This window comes from Garra rufa, chromosome 16, assembly GCF_049309525.1.
Source record: "Garra rufa chromosome 16, GarRuf1.0, whole genome shotgun sequence".
Taxonomy (NCBI): domain Eukaryota; kingdom Metazoa; phylum Chordata; class Actinopteri; order Cypriniformes; family Cyprinidae; genus Garra; species Garra rufa.
In genome coordinates, this window is record NC_133376.1 from 6359780 (window position 1) to 6384248 (window position 24469).

Consider the following 24469-nt stretch of genomic DNA (forward strand, 5'->3'; position numbering starts at 1 on the left):
ACTCATCCATAACTCCCATCATGCATTGCGGCATGAATAAATTATGAGAGTTCAGAGTTGATCTGTTTATCTGAATATGCCGTTTGTCACCATTGTTGAGATTCATGGGCTGGTTCTTGATGTCTATGTGTGCCGATGTGAAAGACTCGTTTTTTAAAACAGATTGTAAAAAAATATTTTCTTAAAAAAAAAAAAAAATTAGGAAGTGCTGGAGGTTCTGTGGATTGTAAAGGCTATTACAGTAAGCAAAAACAAAAAACAAACTAAGGTTAGACACCATGTGATTCACATCAAACAATGAATGTTAAAACATAATCATCACCTGATGACACAAGCTTATGTCTGGCTGTTTTAACTCAAACACAGCAGCCAAACTAAATGTAGAGTTAAAGATTTAAGGGTCAAGAGCCCAACTAATGCAAACATTGACCACTATAATGGTTGCCTAAACATGTTGGTTTTCTCTAGTGATGGGATTTATGGCTCTTTGAGGGGATCCGGATCTTTGTGATCCGTTCCTTTCAAAGAGCCGTTCAAAAGAACGGCTCTTTTGGCTCTTTTTAAATATTAAGCCAGTTTTAAGAAGCCAGCTTGGGGGCATCTCAGTTTATCCTTGAAATAATCACTGGGAGGAATGATGAGGTGAGATTTGTAGTCAAATAATTAAAACTCAGATATCACACACCAATATCTGAGTTTGAATTATTCTGAAATATTGATTATTACCTCATTTGTCATGTGTGGACTATATAGGGTTGCACAACATCCCTCTGCTTAGACAGTGACATCACTATTTTGGATCTACCTTTAGTACAAAGTGTGTTGCTGCATCCCAATTCGCATAATTATACTATGCCCTTAAAGTATGTACTCTTTTTGTGAAGAAAAAGTACAAACTTTTGAGTATGTAGCAGAATAGTAGGCAAGCTTTGGGACATACTACTTCGTCTGTTGCTTAAAATAAATCCTGTCACTGTTTAAATTGCCCTGTCAGTTAATATCATCTACATTTCGTTTAATTTGATTTCCTACCGTATTAGAGAGAAATGAAAAGGCACATTCTTGTACGAGTCTTTTAGGCCGAGAACTTTTCTCGTGTATGCATAATGATGCATTTAAAAGTTAATGACCAAACCAATCATTATAAAAGTTCATAATGTTGCTGCACATGAAATATACCATGGATAACATTATATAAATATTTTTTATTAGGTTACACATTGATTATTTATCACTAAAACCCCTTTCTCTACCTGTCCGTTGGTCGTGCTTATCCGCCATGTTTGTAGTTTTTTAACATTTTTTATGCGTGTTTGTAGTCCTAATCGGATCCTCGTTCACCGCGCAACGTGTTGTGGTGGGCAATATTAGCCGTTAGAGTGTGCATTGATCCGCACTTCGAATTCTTAAGTTAAGTAGTAGACCATACGGGAATAATTTGTGTGCATCTGTGTGAAACACGCATAGGAAAAAAGAACGACAGAAAGAACGGCTCCCCCCCAGCCGCGACTCGGCTCCCATCGTTCATGTTTATGAGCCGTTCAAAAGAATCGGTTCGTTCGCGAACGTCACAACTCTAGTTGGAAAGGGTTCAAACACACAAAAATGCTGAAAAACCAAAGAATTTGTGGGACCTGAATAATTTTTCTGAAGAACAACGGGCAATTCAATTTTTCAGGCAAAACAAGGGACTCATGAACAAGTATCACTAAAAAAAAATCAAGAATCAAGTGTATGTAAACTTTTGAACAGGGTCAATTGTATAAATTCAACTATTATTTCTCTTGTGGAATATATGTAAACATCTTTTGTGTGAAATATCTTTTTCAGGTCAGTACTAAATGAGCAATAACATGCATTTTGCATGATCCTTCTTATTTTGCTAAAACAATGAACATTTTACAGATTCTGAAAGAGGGATGTAACTGTATGTTTTCGACATATCCACAAATCGCCTTTGAATGGGTCAAACTAGTGAAAATGGATGGATTATTTGTCAAGTAAATAAGCAGTGATCACTCATCTCAATTAAATAAATGGTACATCATTTCAGATCAGTACTAAATACAAAATAACTAGCATTTGTATGATCCCTTATAGCCTACCTTGATAAAATAATTAACATTTTGCAGATTCTGCAAAGTGTATGTAAACTTTTGACCTCAACTGTATGTGAAGTTAAAAAAAGCATGCATTTACAGTTTAAAATCACCAAATGGAAGACTTCACCTAGATTCAACAGTGCACATCCAAACAGTTAATAGAACACCCTGTGTCAACCTCACACAACTGTTGGCCTTGTATGATGTCCCATCTCTGTCGTCAGGATCTATAATAGCCTTTATTTGTTCAGAAGGGGAATTAATGTCACTGTTTTCTTTCACAGCCATATATCACATTGCAGTAGGACATTCCACCAATTGTACCAAAAGAGTGTGGCTTTCACAGAAAGCTTGCAAAATGAACAAACTTGAGTGGGATAGGGTAATGCGGAAACTGAAGAAACCTGAAAATCAACTCTGTTATCTCAGATATCACGTTTCCAGCCCAGTGCTTCAAACTCGATTCATTGTTTTCCAAAGATTTTGTAAAGTCATTTTAAATATGTGTAACACTAAGGTCAGCATTATAGAACTTTTGGAGTTAAAACTCTTCTTCCAAAGTCCACATACGCAGATATTCTCACACACCCGTCCAATATCCCAGCCAATAGCGATCCTGGAGGTTAAGCACGCCCGTTCGCATCACTTTCGCCCAGCCTCTGAGCTTGAATAAATACCGACTTGTTCGAATCGCTCGCTCCCGATTCACAAACACCCAACGGCGTCACTGAGGAAGCCACCTCATCTGTACTTCATACATAGTGCCACTCGCCTTCAGACCAATCAAGTAAGCATGGCTGTTTACGTTTTTAAGTCTTATTTTTCTTTTTGCCATTATCATCAAATTTATCACATAAGTCATTTATATTTCATTCATTTTGTGCATTTTTATCATGTGCAAGTTTAGAAGTGTAAGTGAACAGTTTTATTTATAAACTGCAGATGTAAATGCAATCATATCGTGAAATATTCAAGTTCTGCTCTTTAATGCAAATCATAAATCACTGTAACATTACAAAGATATCTTTAAAATTGCTTCAGAACGTATTGGTTGTGTGTTTGTTTTTATAGTGCATTTTGCAAATTGTAGGCTATACGGGATAAATAGGCACTTTATTTTGCTGTTTTCATATGCGTAGGCAAATGGCATGTTCGTTTACTGCGAAAAAAGAAGACAGTCGTCTTTCATAAACACACAATGCATAAAATACACTTTTATACAGTCTCTAAAGATATTGCACGAATGTGTGAATTTTTTTGCGCATAATCGCGAGGAAAACTGCATAAAGCATACTTAGGTTTAGCAGATGACTGAACCCTGGACTTGTTTGTTCAGTAGGAGGAGTCAGTGTGTTTCTAGACCAAAGTTCAACAGTCATGCCAAATATTTGCAGATAGCAGTGAATAACCCAATGATCCGAATAATAAAAGTTCTGCAAATAATGTGATTTCTGCTCTTTTCCCAGCATGACACATCAGTTTCCAGCTCTCTCTACGGAGCAGAAGAAGGAGCTTGCCACAATTGCCCAGCGCATTGTGGCTAAAGGAAAAGGCATTTTGGCTGCAGATGAGTCCACAGGTAATTGTGTGGTGTATTGCATGAGATAGAGCACCATTTACAATTGTTTTTTAACAATGCATTACCTCTATCAGCTTTAACGTATTGTATTTTCGAAGATGTCTTGGTATGCTTGCATTTCAGATGTTCTAAAATATGTGTTTCATATTCTAGGCACCATGGCCAAGCGTTTTCAGAAGATAAACGTGGAGAACACTGAAGAGAACCGTCGTAGCTTTCGCGACATCCTCTTCTCTGTAGATAATTCCGTCTCTGACTATATTGGTGGTGTCATCTTTTTCCATGAAACCCTGTACCAGAAATCAGACAAGGGAGTTCTGTTTCCAAAAGTCATCAAGGACAAGGGCATCGTAGTTGGTATCAAGGTGAGGTTTCAGTTCACTTTTAAACATTGTGTAAATGAAGTGTTTTATGCATTAATTTGCTTGATATAGCCCTATATGAGACCAAAGGACTGGTAGAAGCCTTCTCTCTCTTTTTCAGTATACATATACACACACAAGGTCCTTTTCACCAGTTTTGGCATGTAATGTTATAAATAAAAGTATTAATTGTGCTTTTATGCCTAAAGGTGGACAAAGGCACAGCAGGACTGGGTGGCACAGATGGAGAAACAACCACACAAGGTAAATATTTAACTCAAATACTTCCTAAATAGTTCACCCAAAAATGAAAAGTCTGTTGTTAATTAGTCACCCTCATATCGTTCCAAACCCGTTCGTCTTTGGAACACAAATTAAGATATTTTTGATGAAATCCGAGCTCTTTGACCATCCATAAACAGCAAAGGTTCTACCACATTAGAGGTCCAGTAAGGTACCAAGACCTTCAGCAAAACAGGAGAAGAATTGTTGAATAAAGTTATTTAATTTTTTTGTGCACAAGTATTCTGTTCTATTCTGTTATACTGTTAGAACCATGTAACATGGACTATTTTGTTAATGTTGTTGGTACCTCCTGGACACCTTGAATGTGGTAGGAACCCTGCTGTCTATGGAGGGTCAGAAAGCTCTTGGATTTTATCAGAAATATCTTAAATTGTGTTCTGAAGCCGAACGAAGATCTTGCGGGTTTGGAACGACATGAGGGTAATTAATTATTGACAGAATTTTCAATTCCAACTATCCATTTAAAGGAACACTCCACTTTTTTGGGAAATAGGCTCATTCTCCAACTCCCCCTGAGTTTTACCATTTTGAAATCCATTCAGCCGTTCTCCTGTTCTGGCGATATCACTTTTAGCATAGCTTAGCATAGATCATTGGATCCTATGTGACCAATATAGCATTGCGTTCAAAAATGACCAACGAGTTTCGATATTTGTCGTATTTAAAACTTGACTCTTCTGTAGTTATATCGTGTACTAAGACCGGCGGAAAATGTAAAGCTGCGATTTTTTTTAGGCCGATAAGATTAGAAACTACACTTCCATTCTGGCGTAATAGTCAAGGAAGTTTGCTGCCATAATATGGAGCAGCAGGCGCAGTAATATCACGCAGCGCCTGAAATTAGTTCCCAGTAGGTAACTTCCAATGTGACCAGCGCGATATTACACCGGAATGGCAGTGTAGTTCCTGAACTTATCGGCCTAGAAAATCGCAGCTTTACATTTTCCGCCAGAATTAATACACGATATAACTACAGAAGAGTCAAGTTTTAAATAAGACAAATATCAAAACTCATTGGTCATTTTTGAACTGATGCTATTGGTCTAATAGGATTCAATGATCTATGCTAAGCTATGCTAAAAGCGATACCGCCAGAACAGGAGAACGGCTGAATGGATTTCAAAATGGTAAAACTCAGGGGGAGTTGGAGAATGAGCCTATTTCCCAAAAAAGTGGAGTGTTCCTTTAAAATGACAGTAATCTATCCGGTCTGGTGTAGCTATATTTGCTTAATCCATTTTACTCAGGACTGGACGGTCTGTCTGAACGCTGTGCCCAGTACAAGAAGGATGGTTGTGACTTTGCCAAGTGGCGTTGTGTGCTGAAAATCTCAGACAGCTGCCCCTCTGCTCTCTCAATTGCTGAAAACGCCAATGTTCTCGCCAGATATGCCAGCATTTGCCAACAGGTATGTCTTGGTTCATTGCACCCTGTTAATTTTCCATAAACAGCCTTTCACATGACTCTAAACAAATAATAGCATGCCAATAATTTGTTTATTCCTTTTTACCTTCCTCACTCTTCCTCATTTCTGTAGAATGGCCTGGTGCCTATTGTAGAGCCTGAGATCCTCCCAGATGGAGATCATGATCTGCAACGGTGCCAGTATGCCACTGAGAAGGTAAGCTTCCTTCCAGAATAACCAAAGTAGAGCAAAGCCAAATTATCCATCAAAGTAATTCCAAACAAATTGCATCCAAAGGTCCTGGCAGCTGTGTACAAGGCCCTCTCTGACCACCATGTGTATCTGGAGGGAACTCTGCTTAAGCCAAACATGGTCACCGCTGGACACTCCTGTACCAAGAAGTACACCCCTCAGGAGGTTGCCATGGCAACAGTTACCGCTCTCAGACGCACCGTGCCAGCTGCCGTACCGGGTAAGACAGTCCTCCATTGGTCTTCAGAGGATGGTCTTCATTTGAGTGCTCTTCAAACATTCAACGTCCAATCTCTCTTCTGATTCTCAGGCATCTGCTTCCTCTCTGGTGGTCAAAGTGAGGAAGAGGCCTCTGTGAATCTGAATGCCATGAACCAGCTTCCTCTGCACAGACCCTGGGCGCTGAGCTTCTCTTATGGCCGTGCTCTCCAGGCCTCGGCTCTTGCTGCATGGAAGGGACAGGCAGCAAACAAGAAGGCTACACAGGATGCCTTCATCACACGTGCCAAGGTAATCAAAGACAATATGAGTGTAACTTAAAATACAACTATAGTACAACTTTTCAAAACTTCTAAATTATATTTCAGCTTATAGGCCTACTATATTGATTGCAGGGTTTGTACAAGGTGCTTAAAGTACTTGAAGTACTTCCATTTGACTTGTACTTGTATGTAAGGATTGGAAAATAGCAATATTTCTGAAGAGTTACCTGAGAGAGTTCTTGAATTATTGAAAGCTATTATAGGTCGGAACTTTTTTTTAGAACACGCAAAGTCCCTACCAAAGTAAAATGGTTCACGAATCATTATTTAGATCAGGACTTAAGAGCATGGATTGCAAATAATTTGATTCAGATCAGGACTTCGGAGCAAGTTCACAAAACATTTCACTTAGGTCGTAACTTCACGTATGGCGAATCATTTGATTCAGATTGGGGCTTTAAAACGCATATTGCTAATCATATGATTTAGATTATAACGGGCCTGTGAATCATTTTGCGATTTAAATGATTCGAATAAAATGATCCGCGATACACAATTTAAATTCCCAATCTGAATCACACATTTTCCGACCTGAAATGATGGTTCGTTAATCATTATTCAGATCGGGGCTTCAGAGCATGGATTTTGAATCATTTGATTCATATTTGGACTTTAGAGCAGATTCGTGAATCATTTTACTTGGATCAGACCTTCGCGTATGGCAAATCATTCGATTCAGCTTGGGACTTTGGAATGTGTATTGCTATTCATTTGATTTAGATAGTAACGAGTTTGTGAATCATTTTGCGAACTGTATGATTCAAATAAAATTATTTATACGTGATTTGAAGTCCCTATCTGAATCACACGCAAAGTTCCTACCAAAGTGAAATGATTCACGATCCACACTCCGAGCCTTGATTTGAAATGATGGTTCTCAAATCATCATTCAGATCGGGACTTCAGAGCACTGATCAGAATCATTTGACTTAGGTCGGAACTTTGGCGCAAGTTTACAAATCATTTCTTAGGTGGAACTTTGCATATCGCTAATCATTTGATTCAGATTGGGACTTGGGAGCGCATATTGCTAAACATTTGATTTAGATCATAACAGGTTTGTGAATCATTTTGCGAATTGAATGATTCAAATAAAATGTTTTGTAATACACGATTTGAATTATGTTTTCCGACCTAAGTGAAATGATTTGTGATCCACGCTATGAGCCCTGATCTCAAATGATGGTTTGCGAATCATTGTGAGCATGGATCTTGAATCAGTTCATTCAGATCAGGACTTCGGTGTGGGTTCGCAAATCATTTGATTCGAAAATCTGATTTTTTAAAAATCTTTTTGGAGTTTAGAATTTGTAGAGAATACACTGATAAGGCAGAAGGGTTGAAGTCCTGAAAATCCAAAAAATACGTTTTTAAAATTCTGGATTTTCATTTTACATTATCTGTACCAACCCTGTAATTGAGGCTGCATATATTGATGAGTTTTTTCTTCCCTTTTAGATCAACAGTCTTGCATCAAAAGGTGAATACAAACCCTCAGGTCAGGCTGACCAAGCATCTACACAGTCCCTCTTTACCGCCAGCTATGTCTACTAAACTCAACAAGAAATGACAGCAACTTGTGCTGGACAGCACAACATTTACATGCAAAGAATATTAAAGATGACATGACAACATGCTCATGTGTACACATATTAATTGTACAAATTATGTATATTCATGCAGTTCTACCAAAAATGACTCAACTAGACTCAAAGATTAGTTTCAGTTTTCATGCATGTGAACCATGCTTTTCATTTTGAAATAAATGACAAAATGCCCACTTGAGTTGATTTCTTGTGTAAACGTCAGGGGTAGAGTTGAGTTTTGTTATCTATTTTTTAGTGCTTCTCTTAACTAAGAACTACCTTTGTCGAAGTATAAAACTTGTAAGCAATATGCTTTTGCATCTGATATCAGCTGGTCCATCTGGCTTAAGTTACAAAGAGGAATGTTGATCGAAGAGCACCAAAATATCATGCAGGTTTTTCTGTCTTGCTTCATCTTCTGCTGTCCTTCCCCACATATTCCTATTCTGATAGGGACGAGACAAATCATACATGTTACAGGTTGCAAGTTATGGCTTATTAAACATTCAACATGTTCAGGACAGTAAACAGCAAAATAATGAACAATATGTTCACAAAAATCTACTTTTATTATACCTCTGGCATGGCGCCATATTCAAGAAGTTTGGACACCATTTTCTTGTCCCTCTTTTCCACTGCTGCATGTAAAGCGGTCTGTCCATTGTAATCACCCTGGTTCATGTCTATACCAGCTAAGTACCATGCATCCAAAAGCTGACTGTTTTTAGTCTGAACCGCCCTAAAATAGAGAGGACAGCTGAATGCAAATGTCCACAACAGATTGACAAGTTCGTTTGTAGTTGGAAAGACTGACTTGATGAGTTCCGTGCCAATTTGCACAGGATGAAGACTCACTGTGGCTCCTTCCACTATCAAAAGCTTGATCACGTCATAGTGCCTGGCGTATGTCGTAAACAATCAATTACAAATATTCAAATAAACGAATGAAATCTGCTTAAATCTGCTCACTTACTTGTTTTTGATGGCAAGATGCAGAGGTGTGCAACCAAAGCGGTTTGTCTTTTGCCAAGTTGCTCCAATAGGCAGTAAATACTTAACCATATCAGTTCTACCCTTTTCACAAGCTCTATGCATGACAGTGTTGCCATCATAGTCTACAGAATTTATATTCATCTGAAAAAAACAAGAGGTATTTAAAGCATGGATTAGGAATTATATAACATGCCATGTGAAAGAGAAAATCTGTCAAATGCATTTAACATCTTGTATGCATGACTATTCATACCTTGACAAGAATCTCCTGCAAAGACAGTAAGTCGCTGTTGTCTATGCATCTGCAGGCAAAGGAGGGCAACAACAAGGCCAGAGTTGCATTGATGTCCTGGGTAAAAATGGGTCTTGGGTCACATTTGAAAATAAAGGAACATAAAATAGAGGATGCCAAACTTGTAAGCTCACTTCAAAGGTCTTGTGTTTGAGCCAGCTGAGACTGAGCACATCACCCACGGTGCGGAGGAACCGGCGGTCTCGTGTTTTAAGGCCCACTTTTGTTAAAGGGAGAAATAATGGATCGTATGGTTCCTCTCGTTTCTCTTTTGTCGCATCTGTTGTTGTATAGTTTTACGTCAAGGGTTAAAGATAAAAATCATGACTTAAATAGATAATACGCCATTATGACGTTTAAATACATTTCAACAAAATAGTCATATACAGACTAGTAACAATCAAAATGATTCAACCCCCTTGACCAGCGAGACATTTTGCTGCAGAGAACTACATTTCGTGAAAACCAATTCAACAAAGGCATCAGAGAAAGTTTATTGATACACACAAGAGTTTTTCTGAGAACATAAGTTGATGAATAATGAAAAATCTAAATCAAATTGGCTCTAAACGCTCATGTTCAAAATTATTCAACCCCCAAAAGTCAAATTTGGTGCAGAATCTTTTAAACTTTAAAACCAGCAATAAACGCTGCTTGGAAGTGCTCAGAAGCTTCTGTCAGCTCTCTACTGCAATCTTGGCCCATTCCTCGCCTGAAAAGCTTTCAGATCACTGATAATCTTTGGTTTTACTTTGCCACTGCTTTCTTCAAATTCAACCAAATATTTTGAATGAAAATTAAATCTGGAGACTGAACAGGCCAACAGAGCTCAAGAACATTCTATGACTGATCCCTGAACCAAGCATAAATAGATTTGGATGTATACTTTGTAAAGATTGTCCTGCAAGAATGTCCATTGATCATTAGCTTTAGTCTTAGCACCAAAGGCATCACAATTCTTGCCAAAATGCATGATGTCCTTCATCATTGTGGAAAAAAATATTTCTCAGCTTTTATTTACATTTTAACAAAAATGGCATGTCCAAAATTATTCATACCCTTTGCAAACTGTCACAGTCAATAGAAAAAGTTCTATACCATTCCAAATAGTCCAAGCTGTTCTAAAGCATCCTAATTACCCTGATTCATTAGGAACAGCTGTTTTAATCAACTCAACAGGTGAAAAACAGAAGCGCTCTGCTGTTGGTTTGTGGACAGTCATGGCTAAGACAAAGGAGCTCACTGAGGACCTGTGGCTGCGCATTGTGGCTGCTCACAAGTCAGGAAAGGGCTATAAGACCATATCTAAATGTTTTGAAGTTCCAGTGGCCACAGTGCAAAGTATTATTAAAAAATACAAGACGTTCCGCACTGTGAAAAATCTCAGAGGACGTGGTTGGAAGCCAAAAGTGACACCTGTGCTGGCCAGGAGGATAGTGAGAGAGGTAACAAAGAATCCAAGGATCACCACCAAGGCCATCCTGATGAATCTGGGCTCTGCTGGTGGCAACATCTCAAGGCAGACAGTCCAACAGACACTGCACACCGCTGGGTTCCACAGATGCAGACTATTTTTTTTTCCACAATGATGCCTCTTGTACATCATCTTGTTATCTTTTGGAAGAAGCCTGTGTCATTTCCAGTCAAAAAAATAATAATTCTGGTTGAATAAAAGTAACTTCAAGTCAGAATTTGCCAGGGGTATGAATAATTTTGGGCTTAACTGTAACAGCTCAAGCTAATTCTGTCTTCTAATAGAGTTTCTAAAGGTTTAATTGTATTTTTAAGACAAATGTGTTGCCTACCATACAAATAAGTGACTAATAAACAACAATGCTGTAGGGGTTGAATAGTTAGGCTACAACACAGCTGTGTTACTAAAAATCCTAGAACTCAAAAATATTACATTATATACTGACATTATCGCTTTTAATAAGCTAGTAATCTCTTATAGATGCCATTTATATAAAGTCCTGGATCTCAGAAAAGCTTGTATTCGTAAAGTACCACAGTGTTCACAATTTCGATTGCAACGCTATGTTGGTGATATATGTTAAATGGTGATAAATACTTTACTTACTGTACATTTTTGAAGATATGTTTATCTCGTCGAGTAACGCTGAAGCGTAATAACCGTTCAAAGTTGCTGCTCCTGACGCGCGCTCGTTTATCACGTCATGAGACAAATGGCGGCGGTAAAAATGTAAAATTCTTCAATAACAAACCACATTTTAAGGTGTTTTTTACAGAGTTGCAACAATATTTAAAACGCTCTCTTTATCGAAAAATAGGCGAGTTGTTGTGCCTTTTAAGGATTCCCCTTTGTATTTATGTATTATAATATTCTATTATTATTATATAGTTTCCCCCTCGTTTAATTTTCGTGTTTGTTTAAAAAATTAGTTTTCGTTTCCCTGGCTGTTATCATTGTTCTCTATTCTGTTATATTTTTTGATGTTATGTTATATTGTATTTGTTGATTCATTGGTAAATTAATAAAGGGGGGAATTGTTGCATATGTTATCATTATTTAATGTTATTTAAATGGTCAGACTAGTTATATGATAATATACCTGCAAAACCACAAAGCTTTAGGAGGTAAAATTATGTAGCATAGTACTGCTATACTCAATACTTTCTTTCAATATTAACAAGTAATAGCAGTGCTTCACCTTTTCCTTAAATGTAAATTTGTAAAAAGTCCTGGTTTTCTCCACTGGGTGTTGAAAATGACAATACATAATCAAATCAATCTTTATTGGCAATTGGACACGAACAACCCATCTACCCTACCAAAATACACATGCATGCGCAGTTTCTAAGCAAGTCTTTCCACAATTACAGTTAAACACATACTTGGAGAATCTTTTCCAACAGGAACGGATGTTGGTGTACTTTAAAGTGAAACTAAAAGACCAGAGGGCCTTTCAAAGATCCCACTCATTGGTTACCTGCTGTTGATCCTGTGAAACCTGAGACTTTCTAGGGATGTGTGCATGGGGAACATTATCAAAATGTACTTTAAACTATTTCCTGCTTTGAAAATTGTGCTCGAAATGACTCTATACACATTACTTACAATGAATTTGGAAATTCTAATAATGTAAAACTAGCCTATATACATATGAAAGATCCATATTAACCCATTGTGCAGCAGAAGAAAACTCACACAAGACATTTACATCACAAAATGAGGGTATCAAGGCTGGATAATTACACATTTTAACAAAAAACTAAACAAAAAATAACTCCAATCCATGTAATAATCTTTGTGAGATCTGAATCTAACCTGAGATCCAAAACTTTTGCTTTTGAACATTTGCTATTGAAACCTTTAGTCACTAAATAGCACTAAATGCAGCATGACGTTATTAATTACAACATATGATATTGTTCTACATAACACAGCATATCATTACTCAAAGAAAAATCCTTCAAATTTAGGCATAACCATCAAAATTCAATCTTGCATACTTGTCCTAAAAAGGACTTTGGTCATACACAGAATGGTTTATTTGACGAATGATGTTGATGATATAAGTCCATAATAAGTCAGTATAATATTTACTGTTAAAGTGTAAACTAATGTGATTCTTTAACACCAACCTGACACCAAAGAAGACCGCCATGTCTTTCTAAGTCTGTACATCCACAGAGCTGGGCTAAAGAGCAGTATTGCTATAAATGCTACAACTTTTTTTAACATGTTGCCTCAAACTGAGGATGTCAGTCAAAAAAAATAATAAAAAAATCACATTAACATAAATGCATGTTGTCGCAGATTTCACAGGTGCAAAAGCAAGGCATCAGAGTGGTCTCTACGACTACCTACTCACAATCTATCTAAAAATAATGACCTAAATGGGTGCCCTTGTTCAAAAAACCAACAATGAATAATTAATTTTGTTAACACACTACAAGGCAGAAGCTCCTTTGAGATCGATATGGAGTCGTGTTGGTTTGTTTCACACTACCGTAAAGAAACCAGTTAAATAAATGCCAAACTATCAACCCTTTTAAAAACATCAACGACAGCAAAAAAAATCCCTCGTCATGTAGTCCGTTTAGCGCAGGACGACTCCGTTGTGATTTTGAACCATCAGTTCAGTGAAGGTCTTGTAGGCCGGTTGAGGGCGAGGACAGACTGTCAATGAGATTCACTTGCATGGAACAAGGGCTGAAGGATTGGACGCCCTTTGACAAATGGTGTCAATGTGAGATTCGCCCAGCCTACAATGGCGCCGCAAATTAACGTCCCAAAACTTATGTGGAGCTCCCATCACATAATGTAAACCTTCTCAGCCTGGGAAAAGTTGAAAACCTCTTTGGTCCTGGGGCATACCACCTTGTCATCTTGACGAATAGACAAGAGAGACTGAAAACCAAAGGCAAGGGAACGTTAATCACTATATATACGCAGGGAAAACATAGAATTTCAAATGACATACACCTTGCAGAATCTGCAAAATGTTAATTATTTGACCAAAATAAGAGGGATCATAGAAAATGCATGTTGTTTTTTATTTAGTACTGAGCTGAATAAGATATTTCACATAAAAGATGTTTACATATAGTCCATAATAGAAAATAGTTAAATTTATAAAAAATTACCCGGTTCAAAAGTTTACACCCCCTTGATTCTTAATACAGTGTTCTTACCTGAATGATCCACAGCTGTTTTTTTTGTTTAGTGATAGTTGTTCATGAGTCCCTTGTTTGTCCTGAACAGTTAAACTGACTGCTGTTCCTCAGAAAAATCCTTCAGGTCCCACAAATTCTTTGGTTTTCCAGCATTTTTGTATTAAACCTTTTCCAACAATGACTGTTTGATTTTGAGATCCATCTTTTCACACCGAGGACAACTGAGGGACTCGTATGCAACTATTACAGAAGGTTCAAACGCTCACTGATGCTCCAGAAGGAGAAACGATAAATTAAGAGAAAGGGGTAAACATTTTTTTGAACGAAAAGCAAGGAGTGAAAACTTTTGAACGAAAAACGATGCATTAAGAGCAAGGGGTAAAAACTTTTGAACGAAAAACAATACAATAAGAGCCAGGAGTGAAAACTTTTTAAATGAAAAACAATGCATTAGAAGCAAGGTAAAAACCTTTAAACATCATGAAGGTGTGTACATTTTTTTTTTTAATTTTGCCTAAATATCATATTTTTTTCATTTAGTACTACCTTTTACTTGCATGTTTCTTAGCTGACAAAATAAGTTAAATTTACCCTGATCAAATTCAAAAAGTTTCCACGCCCTGGGTCTTAATGCATCGTGTTTCCTTCTGGAGCATCAGTGAGCATTTGAACTATAGACTGTAAAAAAGGTGGACAACGTGTATCCCCTTCCACTTTAGAAAAGTGAAGCCAAACCATCTAAATATGGCCGCTGCAATCTTGGGGAAAATGACGCCAGGGTTCCCGCGGGTCCTTAAAAAGTCTTAAAATGCCTTAAATTAAAATCCGGGAAATTAAGGTCTTAAATTGTCTTAAATTTACCGTAAAGTTGCTGTAGGTATTAAATTTTCAGCCGGTGTGCTTACTGACGATAGGGAAGCACAGTGGTCCACCATAAAACATCTAATAGTTGATTAATTTAGTATGTGTGAAACAGGAGTGAAATGACAGTCTCCGTGATTTATTAGTTTATTACGGTAGGTCGGCTACAGACACTGACGTCGGTCTGCACCTGCGTGCTGCGATTACGAGGTTGTCTAGGTGAGGTTCAAAATGCAAAGATAGGAAAGTGTACATTGCTAGATGTGCAACAGATCCGTGATGACCAACCCCCACGGTTCGGCACGCATGTGATTCGCGGATTAACTGTTAAGTTTAACCATCATAGAGTAAGTTTATAATTAGCACGTTTTGTCTTGCCAATTTACCAGTTCAAACTATTTAAAAAGGGAACACGCACAATGATTTCTTATTTTTATTTATTTATTTATTTTACCGCTGTCGCACACACCTGAAGCGAGCACGCGCACAAACACAGAGAGAGAGAGAGAGAGAGAGAGAGAGAGGCGCGATTCACACAGATTGATTCCTCTTTAACTTCTATTTGAACGGAAACATACATACAAAGTCATGTCTAAATACCCATTTTGTTCTTCTGGTAAACACAGTCGGTTATGTCTTCAGTGAAGCGAAACAGCTGAGAAAGAGATGCGTGCCAGTATTCGGTACGTGCATTAGTCCTTAAAGAGACAGCATCCTATAAATACCTGCAGTGAGAAGCATTAGTTATTTTACAATTAATTATTAAATCTCCGCACCTGAATACTAGGGTTATTGATTTTATTAGTAACTTTGTTGTATTCATCTACACTTGTCATTTGTGTAATTCTTCTTGTTTTGTTATTGACTTTATTAGTTCAGCTAGTAGTTTTTGCTGTGGATTAGAAGTACTTAAAGCATTCAGTAATTAGAAAAAACCAAACTTTATTTTTGTTTTGTTTGTTTTTTGCTGATCCGAAAAATGATCCGATCCGTGACTCAAAATCAGTGTTATGATTGCTGCCATGTTCCCCGATTTGCAGCTTGCAAAGTCATTCACCTGGTGAAAATAAAACTGCATATGTCGCCAAATATGGCATCACTTCATTCATCAAGAAGGAGCTATCGTGCAGCGTTAGTGAGAAGCCATGTGTCGTCATGTTTGACAAAAGTTTGAATAAAAAGACAAAGAACAAACACCTTCATTTGCGATTCTGGACTACTAAAAATTTGACGGGCACACACTACGTTTAGTGTAATCCAACTTATCTATGTTACAGTACGTTGGCTCTGTTCTACATCACAAAGAACAAAAAAAAAAAAAAGAAAAAAAAGAAAAAGGTCTCAAAGAAAAATATTTTAACTTTTTTTTTTACTTACCGAGTTTACACATTGCACATAATTGATCCCAAATGGAAAACTTTCAAGTTTTGATTTCCATTTTAGTAGGCAATAAATTGAGTAGCCTATTCCAAAGAAATTATTACATTTTTGGGTCTTAAATTATATTTGTTGAGGTCTTAAAAAGCATTAAATTTTACTTTTAAAATGGTCCAAGAACCCTGGACGCTATTTGGAGCCAGAGTATGCACAGTAGTGTCGTGAGGTGGAGCTGCGGTATCAAAGTCCCGCCCCAAACTGCCGCAGACCCAATCGCAAGATCACAATCATGACACCACACCCTGTTTCTATAGCATCAAATAACTACCTAAAAGCGAACTTCTTAGAAAAACGAACACCTATACATAAAACAGCATGATAACTACCTCAAACGATAGAAACCATCTTTGGGGAAAAAATTATTTGAAGCGAAATTGGATTATTTAGTTTGGCTCACATCCCATTAGATTACATGGAGAGGGCGGGGTTTATGACCTATACTGAAGCCTGCCACCAGGGCGACTGAGATGTTTTGGCTTCACTTTTCAGGACTCATGCAGCACACTTGGTTTGAGCTTTCTGTAATAGTTGCATGAGTCCCTCAGTTGTCCTCAGTGTGAAAAAATGGATCTCAAAATCATACAGTCACGTTTCCATTACAGATTTGCGCAAAACCTTAGCGCTAGTATATAAATGTCGATTAAAAAGTATTGCGCAATTGACGCGTTTCCATTAGGCAGATTTTCAATTTGCAATTTCAATTTGCTCAATTTAAAGGGTAATGGAAACGCAGCTACTGTAAAGAAAGGGTTCAAATGCTGAAAAACCAAAAAATCTGTGGGACCTGAAGGATTTTTCTGAAGAACAGCAAGCAGTTTAACTGTTCAGGACAAACAAGACTCGTGAACAACTATCACTAAAACATTCAGGTAACAACACAGTGTTAAGAATCAAGTGTATGTAAATTTTTGAACAGGGTCATTTGAATAATTTCAACTACTATTATATCTGGTGGACTATATGTAAATGTCTTTTATGTGTTTTTATTCAGGCCAGTACTAAATAAATAACATGCATTCTGTAGGATCCCTCTTATTTTGGTAAAATAACATTTTGCAGATTCTGCAAGGTGTATGTAAACTTTTTGACCTCAACTCTATGTACTAAAGAGCAAAACTAGCTTTGAAACTCACATTGTATCCATAAACATAGCCATTAGGCAGCATCATGGGTGGGTTGTTCTCATTCATGACCTCGCCAGAGATTTTGCACACCAGCCTTGAGTTTGCACAGTGGGCCATGGGAAGAGGCTGAGCCAATTTATTCAGCGACTTACTGCAGACAGGGCAGTCTGGGTTTTTGGAAGTGCCATCCTCTTTATAACACTGCCTGTAAAACTGGAATTAAGGTCCACAACTATTCAACAACTTGATTTAGAGACCATTTACAGTCATTTAAAATAATGACTCTTCTATTGTCTTCCTGAAAAAACACCACGTTGAAATCACCCTATATTACTCTAAATCCTGAGTTTTCATAAACAATCTGCTGGACATGCAAACTGAAAACCCTAAAGATGGTGATTGTTTTTCTGCAGTGAGGATACGGGGTTTTGATGGCAGACAGCCCTGCCTGCAGGGTAATGGTAAACACGGAGTTGTTCCCCAGCTGGTGTAATCTGTAGTTGTCATATCTGAACTGCTGGATCAGCATTTTCCAGCGAGCTGGATCCAAAAGATCCTGGGAGGGAAGACAAGAATTGTTACGGACCACTGAACTTGTACCTTCTATGACGGCTTATTCAGAAGCAAATAAAGCTTTAGTTCGCCCGAAAATAACAAATTATGTCATTAATTACTCACGCTCGCGTTGTTCCAAACTCGTAAGACCTTCGTTCAGCTTTGATGCATAAATTAAGATATTTTTGATTAAATCCGAGAGCTTTATGACCTTGCATAGACAGCAATGCAACTAACACATTCAAGGCCCAGAAAGGTAGTAAGGACATCATTAAAATAGTCCATGTGACGTCAGTGGTTCAACCTTAATTTTATGAAGCTATGAGACTTGTTTTTGTCTGCAAAGAAAATGAAAACTTTACTCAACAATTTCTTCTCTTCTGTATCAGTCTTCGGGTTCACGTTCATAACAACACAGAAGAGACGAAATTGTTGAATAAAGTCGCTCATTTTGTTTTCTTTGTGCACAAAAAGTATTCTCATAGCTTCATTATATTACGGTTGAACCACTGATGTCACATGAATTATTTTAACAATGTCCTTACTACCTTTCTGGGCCTTGAACGTGGTAGTTACATTGCTCCCCGTGAAGGGTCAGAAAGCTCTCGGATTTCATCAAAAACATCTTAATTTGTTTTCTAAAGGTGAACGAAGCCTTGCAACGACATGAGGGTCAGTAATTAATGACAGAATTTTTCGTGTTAAATAATATAGAAACAGAAATGTAGTTTACCTTATACGGTGAAATGTGCGTGTCTGAGGGAAACGCCAGCATGCCCATCACTTGCCGTACCTCGTCCAACTGCCCTCCTTCTGCTTGGCTGAAGTGTTTGCGTGCATGTCTAAAAGATATTTGTTTGGATTTACTAACACCAACTATGATTTGTTTAACAATAAATTCAAGTAATTGAGAGACACTTGGATTTAGAGTCATGTCCAGTCATGAAGACAACATTTTATACCTTACTGCGTCCATCCGTTTGTTTTGTCGAATGAGTTCGATAAATTCCTGGATCCTTAAACTGAACTCCAAACAGCTCTGGGAAGAGAGACATATTTCAACATAACTAAATAAACTTTACCTTTCAAACTGCTTCGATTTCAGGCAACATGACCAAGTGAGAAATGAAATGTAAGCCAATGAAAACCCAGACCGCAAGGAATATAACCACAATGTGGCTCCATAATGACAGTTAAAACTCAAGTGCATATTGAAATACAGCAATTGAGGAAAAACAAACCCAGTTGAACCCAACGTCTTACTTTCATTTTCCGTAAGCGAGACTTGTTATCGTGGCACCAAGCCAGACAGGTAGCCGTCTCCTGACGCTCGAGGGATTCTTCGACTTCTTTCGCAGTAAGAAACATTTCTATGTTGACCAAATCCTGCAAAGACAAAACATCATATGAGAAACAGCACAAGCATCTTAAAAAAAAGCTGCATGGGAAAAGCGGAGACGCACCTCAATGCCGCTTTGTCTGGCTAGCTTGACTGCGGTGTTGTAATAGCCACAGCGTAGTAAATGCTCCACCATCATGCGGTCCATGCGCTTCTTCTTCCAAACGTTGACGCTGGCTGGCTGATCACTGCTGTGTTCCTTCAGGTGCTCTATGCGCCGCTTACATAACTTGGCGCTCTCATCTTCTGCTTGGATGGACTCAGCTGCCTATCAGATACGAAACCATTTCATTTGCAAATGTAGTAAAACTGAATCCATTTAAAATGAGGCCTTTAGCATACCTTTCTCTTAAGGGCACTGAGCTTCTCAACCACCCCATCCAGGAGAGAGACTACGGTATCCACCACTGGAAAGCTGCTGAGGGTTTTCTCCAGCTCCGCCACCACCATCGTCACGTGACTGGTCTCCCGGTCTATATTCTTTTGAGCTGCTCGGAAGCGCTTGTTCAAGGTTTCATAAGGAACCTGTTGAGATAAACAACTGCGTTTCATTACTAGGCCCAATTTTGGTTAGCTTAGTAATATCATTCTTCATGGCATGGGTTCACAAAGCAGTTTATCCATCATTACGTTCTCTCGTGAGTTAGTTCACCCAAAAACGATTTTGTCATTAATTACTCACACTTAATTACATTAATTACTCACACTCACACTTCACAAAATTGAACCACTGACGTCACATGGACTGTTTTGTTGATGTTCTTGGTACATTTCTAGGCCTTGAACTTGGTAGGGCCCTTGCTGTCTGTAGAGGGTCAGAAAGCTCTTGGATTTCAATAAAAAATATCTTAATTAGTGTTCCGAAAATGAAGGTCTTATGGTTTTGGAACAACATGAGGGTGAGTAATTAAAGATAGAATTTTCATTTTTGGGTGAACTATCGCTTTAAAAGAGCTAGAATAAAATTTCCGTCAGTTATTAACTCATGTCATTCCAAACTCTTAAGACTTTTGTTCATCTTCAAAGAATGAATAAAAATATTATTATGAAACCTGAGAGATTTCTGTTCCTCTACAAGAAAAAGTGCATTCATCCAAAACTTTGACAGTTTCCTCCAAGTTTTCTGAAGAGACATGATCGTGGTAAACAATAAACAGGTTATCTACATATAAACAGTGATCAGTGTCAATACAGAGTTTTTCAAATATGGTAAACATGGAAATGCACTTGCTTAATGCACGACAACCATCGAGGTTTGTTCTTGTGTGTCAAGCAAGTACAGTTGAACTTCCAATGACCCTATTTGATTTGCTCCACTTGTGCATTAATCAACGTTTATATTGTGACCCTGGACCACAAAACCAGTCATAAGTAGCATGGATATATTTGTAGCAATAGCCATTAATACATTGTATGGGTCGAAATTAATGATTTTTCTTTTATGCCAAAAATCATTAGGATATTAAGTAAGGATCATGTTCCATGAAGATATTTTGTAAATTTCCTACCATAAATATATCAAAACCTAATTTTTGTTTAGTAATATGTATTGCTAAGAACTTTGGACAACTTTGAGGGCGATTTTCTCAACATTTGGATTTCTTTGCACCTTTCAGATTCCAGATTTTCAAACAGTTGTATCTCAACTAAATATGGAAAACTTATTTTTTCAGTTTCAGATGATGTATAAATCTCAATTTAAAAAAAATTAACCCTTATGACTGGTTTTGTGATTGTAATGTATTGATATATTTCTTACAATTATCAATTAGTCTACTTAAGTGTTTGATATATCTTACCCTAAACCCCAAAACCAGTCATAAGTGTCAATTTTTTTTATTTAATATCCTAATGATTTTTGGCATAAAAGAAAAATCAATAATTTTGACCCATACAATGTATTTTTGGCTATTGCTACAAATATACCTGTGCTACTTAAAACTAGTTTTGTGGTCCAGTGTCACATATTGTCCTCATCCATGTCCTGCAAAACAATAATCAAATATTATTGACTAAAAACAGCTCAATTGTGAAGATTCCCCAATTAGTTTTTATCTTCCAAATGGCACTGGTAAATAAAGTAAGACATCAGTACAGTAAGTAGTAAGAGTAAAGGTAAGAGTTCCAGACGTCTGTTCTTTTAGGTCATAAAGGTGGACATGATCATTAGGCCAGCATGAGTGGCTGTATCGCAGCTGTGGAAGAGGCAGAGATGCATAAACCTTCAATCTTATCTCTCAGCATCCGCCAGTTTATTTTGATCGGGCCATCTGTCACCTTGCAACCAGGGCAGATAAGTAGTATCAACATTTGCAATGCTCTATTCATGTACAGATGTTTTAGAGTAGATAAACACCCAACATCAGTCAATGCTATTATTGCAGCTTTAACCTTTGTTGGATTACAAGGTGCAACCTAATTTGGCAATAAGAAGTGAAAGGTCCTCATTGCGAGCCAGAATATACGCAAATGGCTGAAAAAAGCAATGATGCATAAATGAGCAGACCGCTGAGTCAAAGACAAAATCATACCGTATCTAATATTTCAATTTATTTCATTATCAAACAATAGAAGATGAACTTTTGTTCATCCATGCCTATACACATAACTTAAACTTACAATTAAACTTTACAAATGTGACCCTGGACCACAAAACCAGTCTTAGGTAGCATGGGTATATTTGTAGCAATAGCCAACAATACATTGATTTTTCTTTTATGCCAAAAATCATTAGGATATTAAGTAAAGACCATGTTCAATAAAGACATTCTGTAAATTTCCTACCGTAAAAATATTGAAGCGTAATTTTTTTCTTAGTAATATGCATTGCAAAGAACTTCATTTGGATAATTTTAAAGACAATTTTCTCAATATTTAGATTTTTTTTTTTGCACCCTCAGATTCCAGATTTTCAAATAGTTGTATCTCAACCAAATGTTGTCCTATTCTAACAAATCATACATCAATGGGAAGCTTGTCAGATGATGTATAAATCTTAATTTCGAAAAATTAAGACTTATGACTGGTTTTGTGGTCCAGGGTCACATATTTGTAGCAATAGCCAAAAATACACTGTATGGGTAAAAATTATACATTTTTCTTCTATGCCAATAGCCAAAAATCATTAGGACATAAAGTTAAGATCATGTTGCATGAAAATATTTTGTAAATTTCCTACTGTGAATATATCAAAACTTAATTTCTGATTAGTAATATGCATAGCTGAGATATTAATTTGGACAACTTTAAAGGTGATTTTCTCATCTTCAGATTCCAGATTTTCAAATAGTTGTATCCCGGCCAAATATTGTCCTATCCTAACAAACCATACATCAACTTAAATTACCTTTATGACTGGTTTTGTGGTCACAAATGTCAAAACCTGATTGTTGAAAAGAAAAATGTATTGCTTTGCAGCTGTACACTGTTAAACAATTTGCTTTATCATTTTTAAAGATGTATGTCCCTCTAAAATATATTTCCTTTATAATTCCTCAACCAATGTGCTTTAAAATTTGCCACAAAAAGAAAAGAGTGACTAGTTTACATGGTTAGGTCATGATGCAATGATCAAGAAGGCACTGGAAATCATTCCCAATGCTGCAAGACGAGCTCAGATGCAACATGCCCTTGACACAGCAGTGAAGACCATATATTATTGACATTCAGTGTGCGTGTCCATAAACAGGCGTCATTTTACAGGAGATCCATGAGCTAATCAGGTTACAAAGCATTCAACTCATCACCAAACAGTCAAAGCAATCGATTCACGTGAGGATTCGGCCAAATCGACGCTAGCAATCGGGAAAAAATCTGTGACGCAGAGAACAAAGGTGCTATATGCCAACCATTAAATTATAAGCCCCTCGTCGAGAGCCCACATCTGGGCTATAAACGTGCTAACAGCTGCCATTGATCAACACAACATGATGCAATATGATCCTAACATGGTGCATAAATCGCATGCATACCGAGCTCATGTGTGTATTCCTCCAGCATTTATCTAAACACACGAAAATCATACTGTCTGGATCATACCTTCAGGCGACAGCGTTCATATCGAAATCAGACGTAACGTTATATGTACTCGATTATAAAGTAACGTTAGATATCGAATCGTGTCACTATCCGCCTCGTTAATGATTCTCGTCAATCTGCCTTAAACTGCATTGCTCGCTGGTTACACTAGTGGACAAACCTGTGATGGGATAAAACAGCGCCTAATAAAACAAGACTGTCGGAACGCAAGGGTGACAGGCATCTGACTGACATTATTCGACTTATTGCTCTCGAAATCCGTCGATATATAACGTTTACTGTACAGCCGATGTCACCGCTCGACAGTTTACGATCACTTCAATAGGATCTGTTTGTGTGTGACTTGTTTTGCTAAGTTATCTAGCCCTAGAGCTAACCAGTTAACTGTCTAATCGCAGTCACATACTTTCTATCTGATCGATCATTTCCGTTTGACGATCTGTTATGACGGTTATATAACGCAGATGGAATCGGTTTAACTGTACGTTGAAAGTATGGAGATAAAAGGCTTGACAGACCTTTAAAGTTGGGTATTCTTGCACCTTTAGGGCCATAGAGAGTTGAGCTGCTGTCTCCTGCACCGCCATCTTGCTTTGGGGAAACCGTGGAGCGTTTGTTCGTCTTCTTCTCCGCTTTGGTCTTCGTCTGGCAATGAGGCTTCATTGCTCATGGCTGCATTCTAGTGTGACGGTGCGGTTCTGAATCTTCACACAGCTACTATGTTTTGGCTTTAAATATTGAAAATATACAACCTTCAAAGCAAAAACAATGGTTGCCTTTAATTTCAAATGGCTATAGATGTTTATGTATAAGTGATAGGCTACCAAAAATGGGATATTTTTATCATTTACATCTTTGTGAGTGCATATAAAGCAAGTGGATAACTCGAAAGGTGATGCTTCAAAAGGTGGAGTGTCGTTTTAAATATTTCTCATAATGTTGTGATATCAGATGACCATTTACAGTCGAACCAAAATGTATTCAGACACCTTTCT

General features: G+C 37.5%; 3 protein-coding genes across 4 annotated transcripts; 1 reads left to right on the forward strand and 2 right to left on the reverse strand.

Moving 5' to 3' along the window:
* The first annotated feature begins 2754 nt into the window (after positions 1–2754).
* Positions 2755–8326, forward strand: LOC141287978 (fructose-bisphosphate aldolase B). Its single transcript, XM_073820099.1, has 9 exons — positions 2755–2889; positions 3569–3681; positions 3835–4046; positions 4253–4307; positions 5597–5757; positions 5887–5970; positions 6052–6226; positions 6317–6516; positions 8007–8326. Exons 2-9 carry the CDS (start codon positions 3570–3572, stop codon positions 8100–8102), a joined length of 1095 nt encoding a protein of 364 aa, XP_073676200.1. The 5' UTR covers positions 2755–2889; position 3569; the 3' UTR covers positions 8103–8326.
* Positions 8327–8484: 158 nt separating this feature from the next.
* On the reverse strand, positions 8485–13048 carry LOC141289016 (L-asparaginase-like). Its single transcript, XM_073821206.1, has 6 exons — positions 13026–13048; positions 9381–9429; positions 9108–9268; positions 8949–9032; positions 8711–8873; positions 8485–8580 (listed from the first exon to the last, which is right to left on the reverse strand). Exons 1-6 carry the CDS (start codon positions 13046–13048, stop codon positions 8485–8487), a joined length of 576 nt encoding a protein of 191 aa, XP_073677307.1.
* On the reverse strand, positions 12160–24110 carry LOC141288529 (E3 ubiquitin-protein transferase MAEA). 2 transcript variants are annotated; one of them, XM_073820685.1, is made up of 9 exons: positions 23993–24110; positions 19779–19961; positions 19501–19704; positions 19301–19423; positions 19000–19076; positions 18771–18879; positions 17905–18038; positions 17492–17687; positions 12160–13794 (listed from the first exon to the last, which is right to left on the reverse strand). In XM_073820685.1, the coding sequence occupies exons 1-9, from the start codon at positions 24059–24061 to the stop codon at positions 13699–13701; spliced, it is 1191 nt and encodes a 396-aa protein (XP_073676786.1). In that variant the 5' UTR covers positions 24062–24110; the 3' UTR covers positions 12160–13698. The 2 variants fall into 2 exon arrangements, with proteins under 2 accessions (XP_073676786.1, XP_073676787.1); XM_073820686.1 differs by lacking the exon at positions 23993–24110 and adding an exon at positions 23475–23632.
* Positions 24111–24469: the final 359 nt, after the last annotated feature.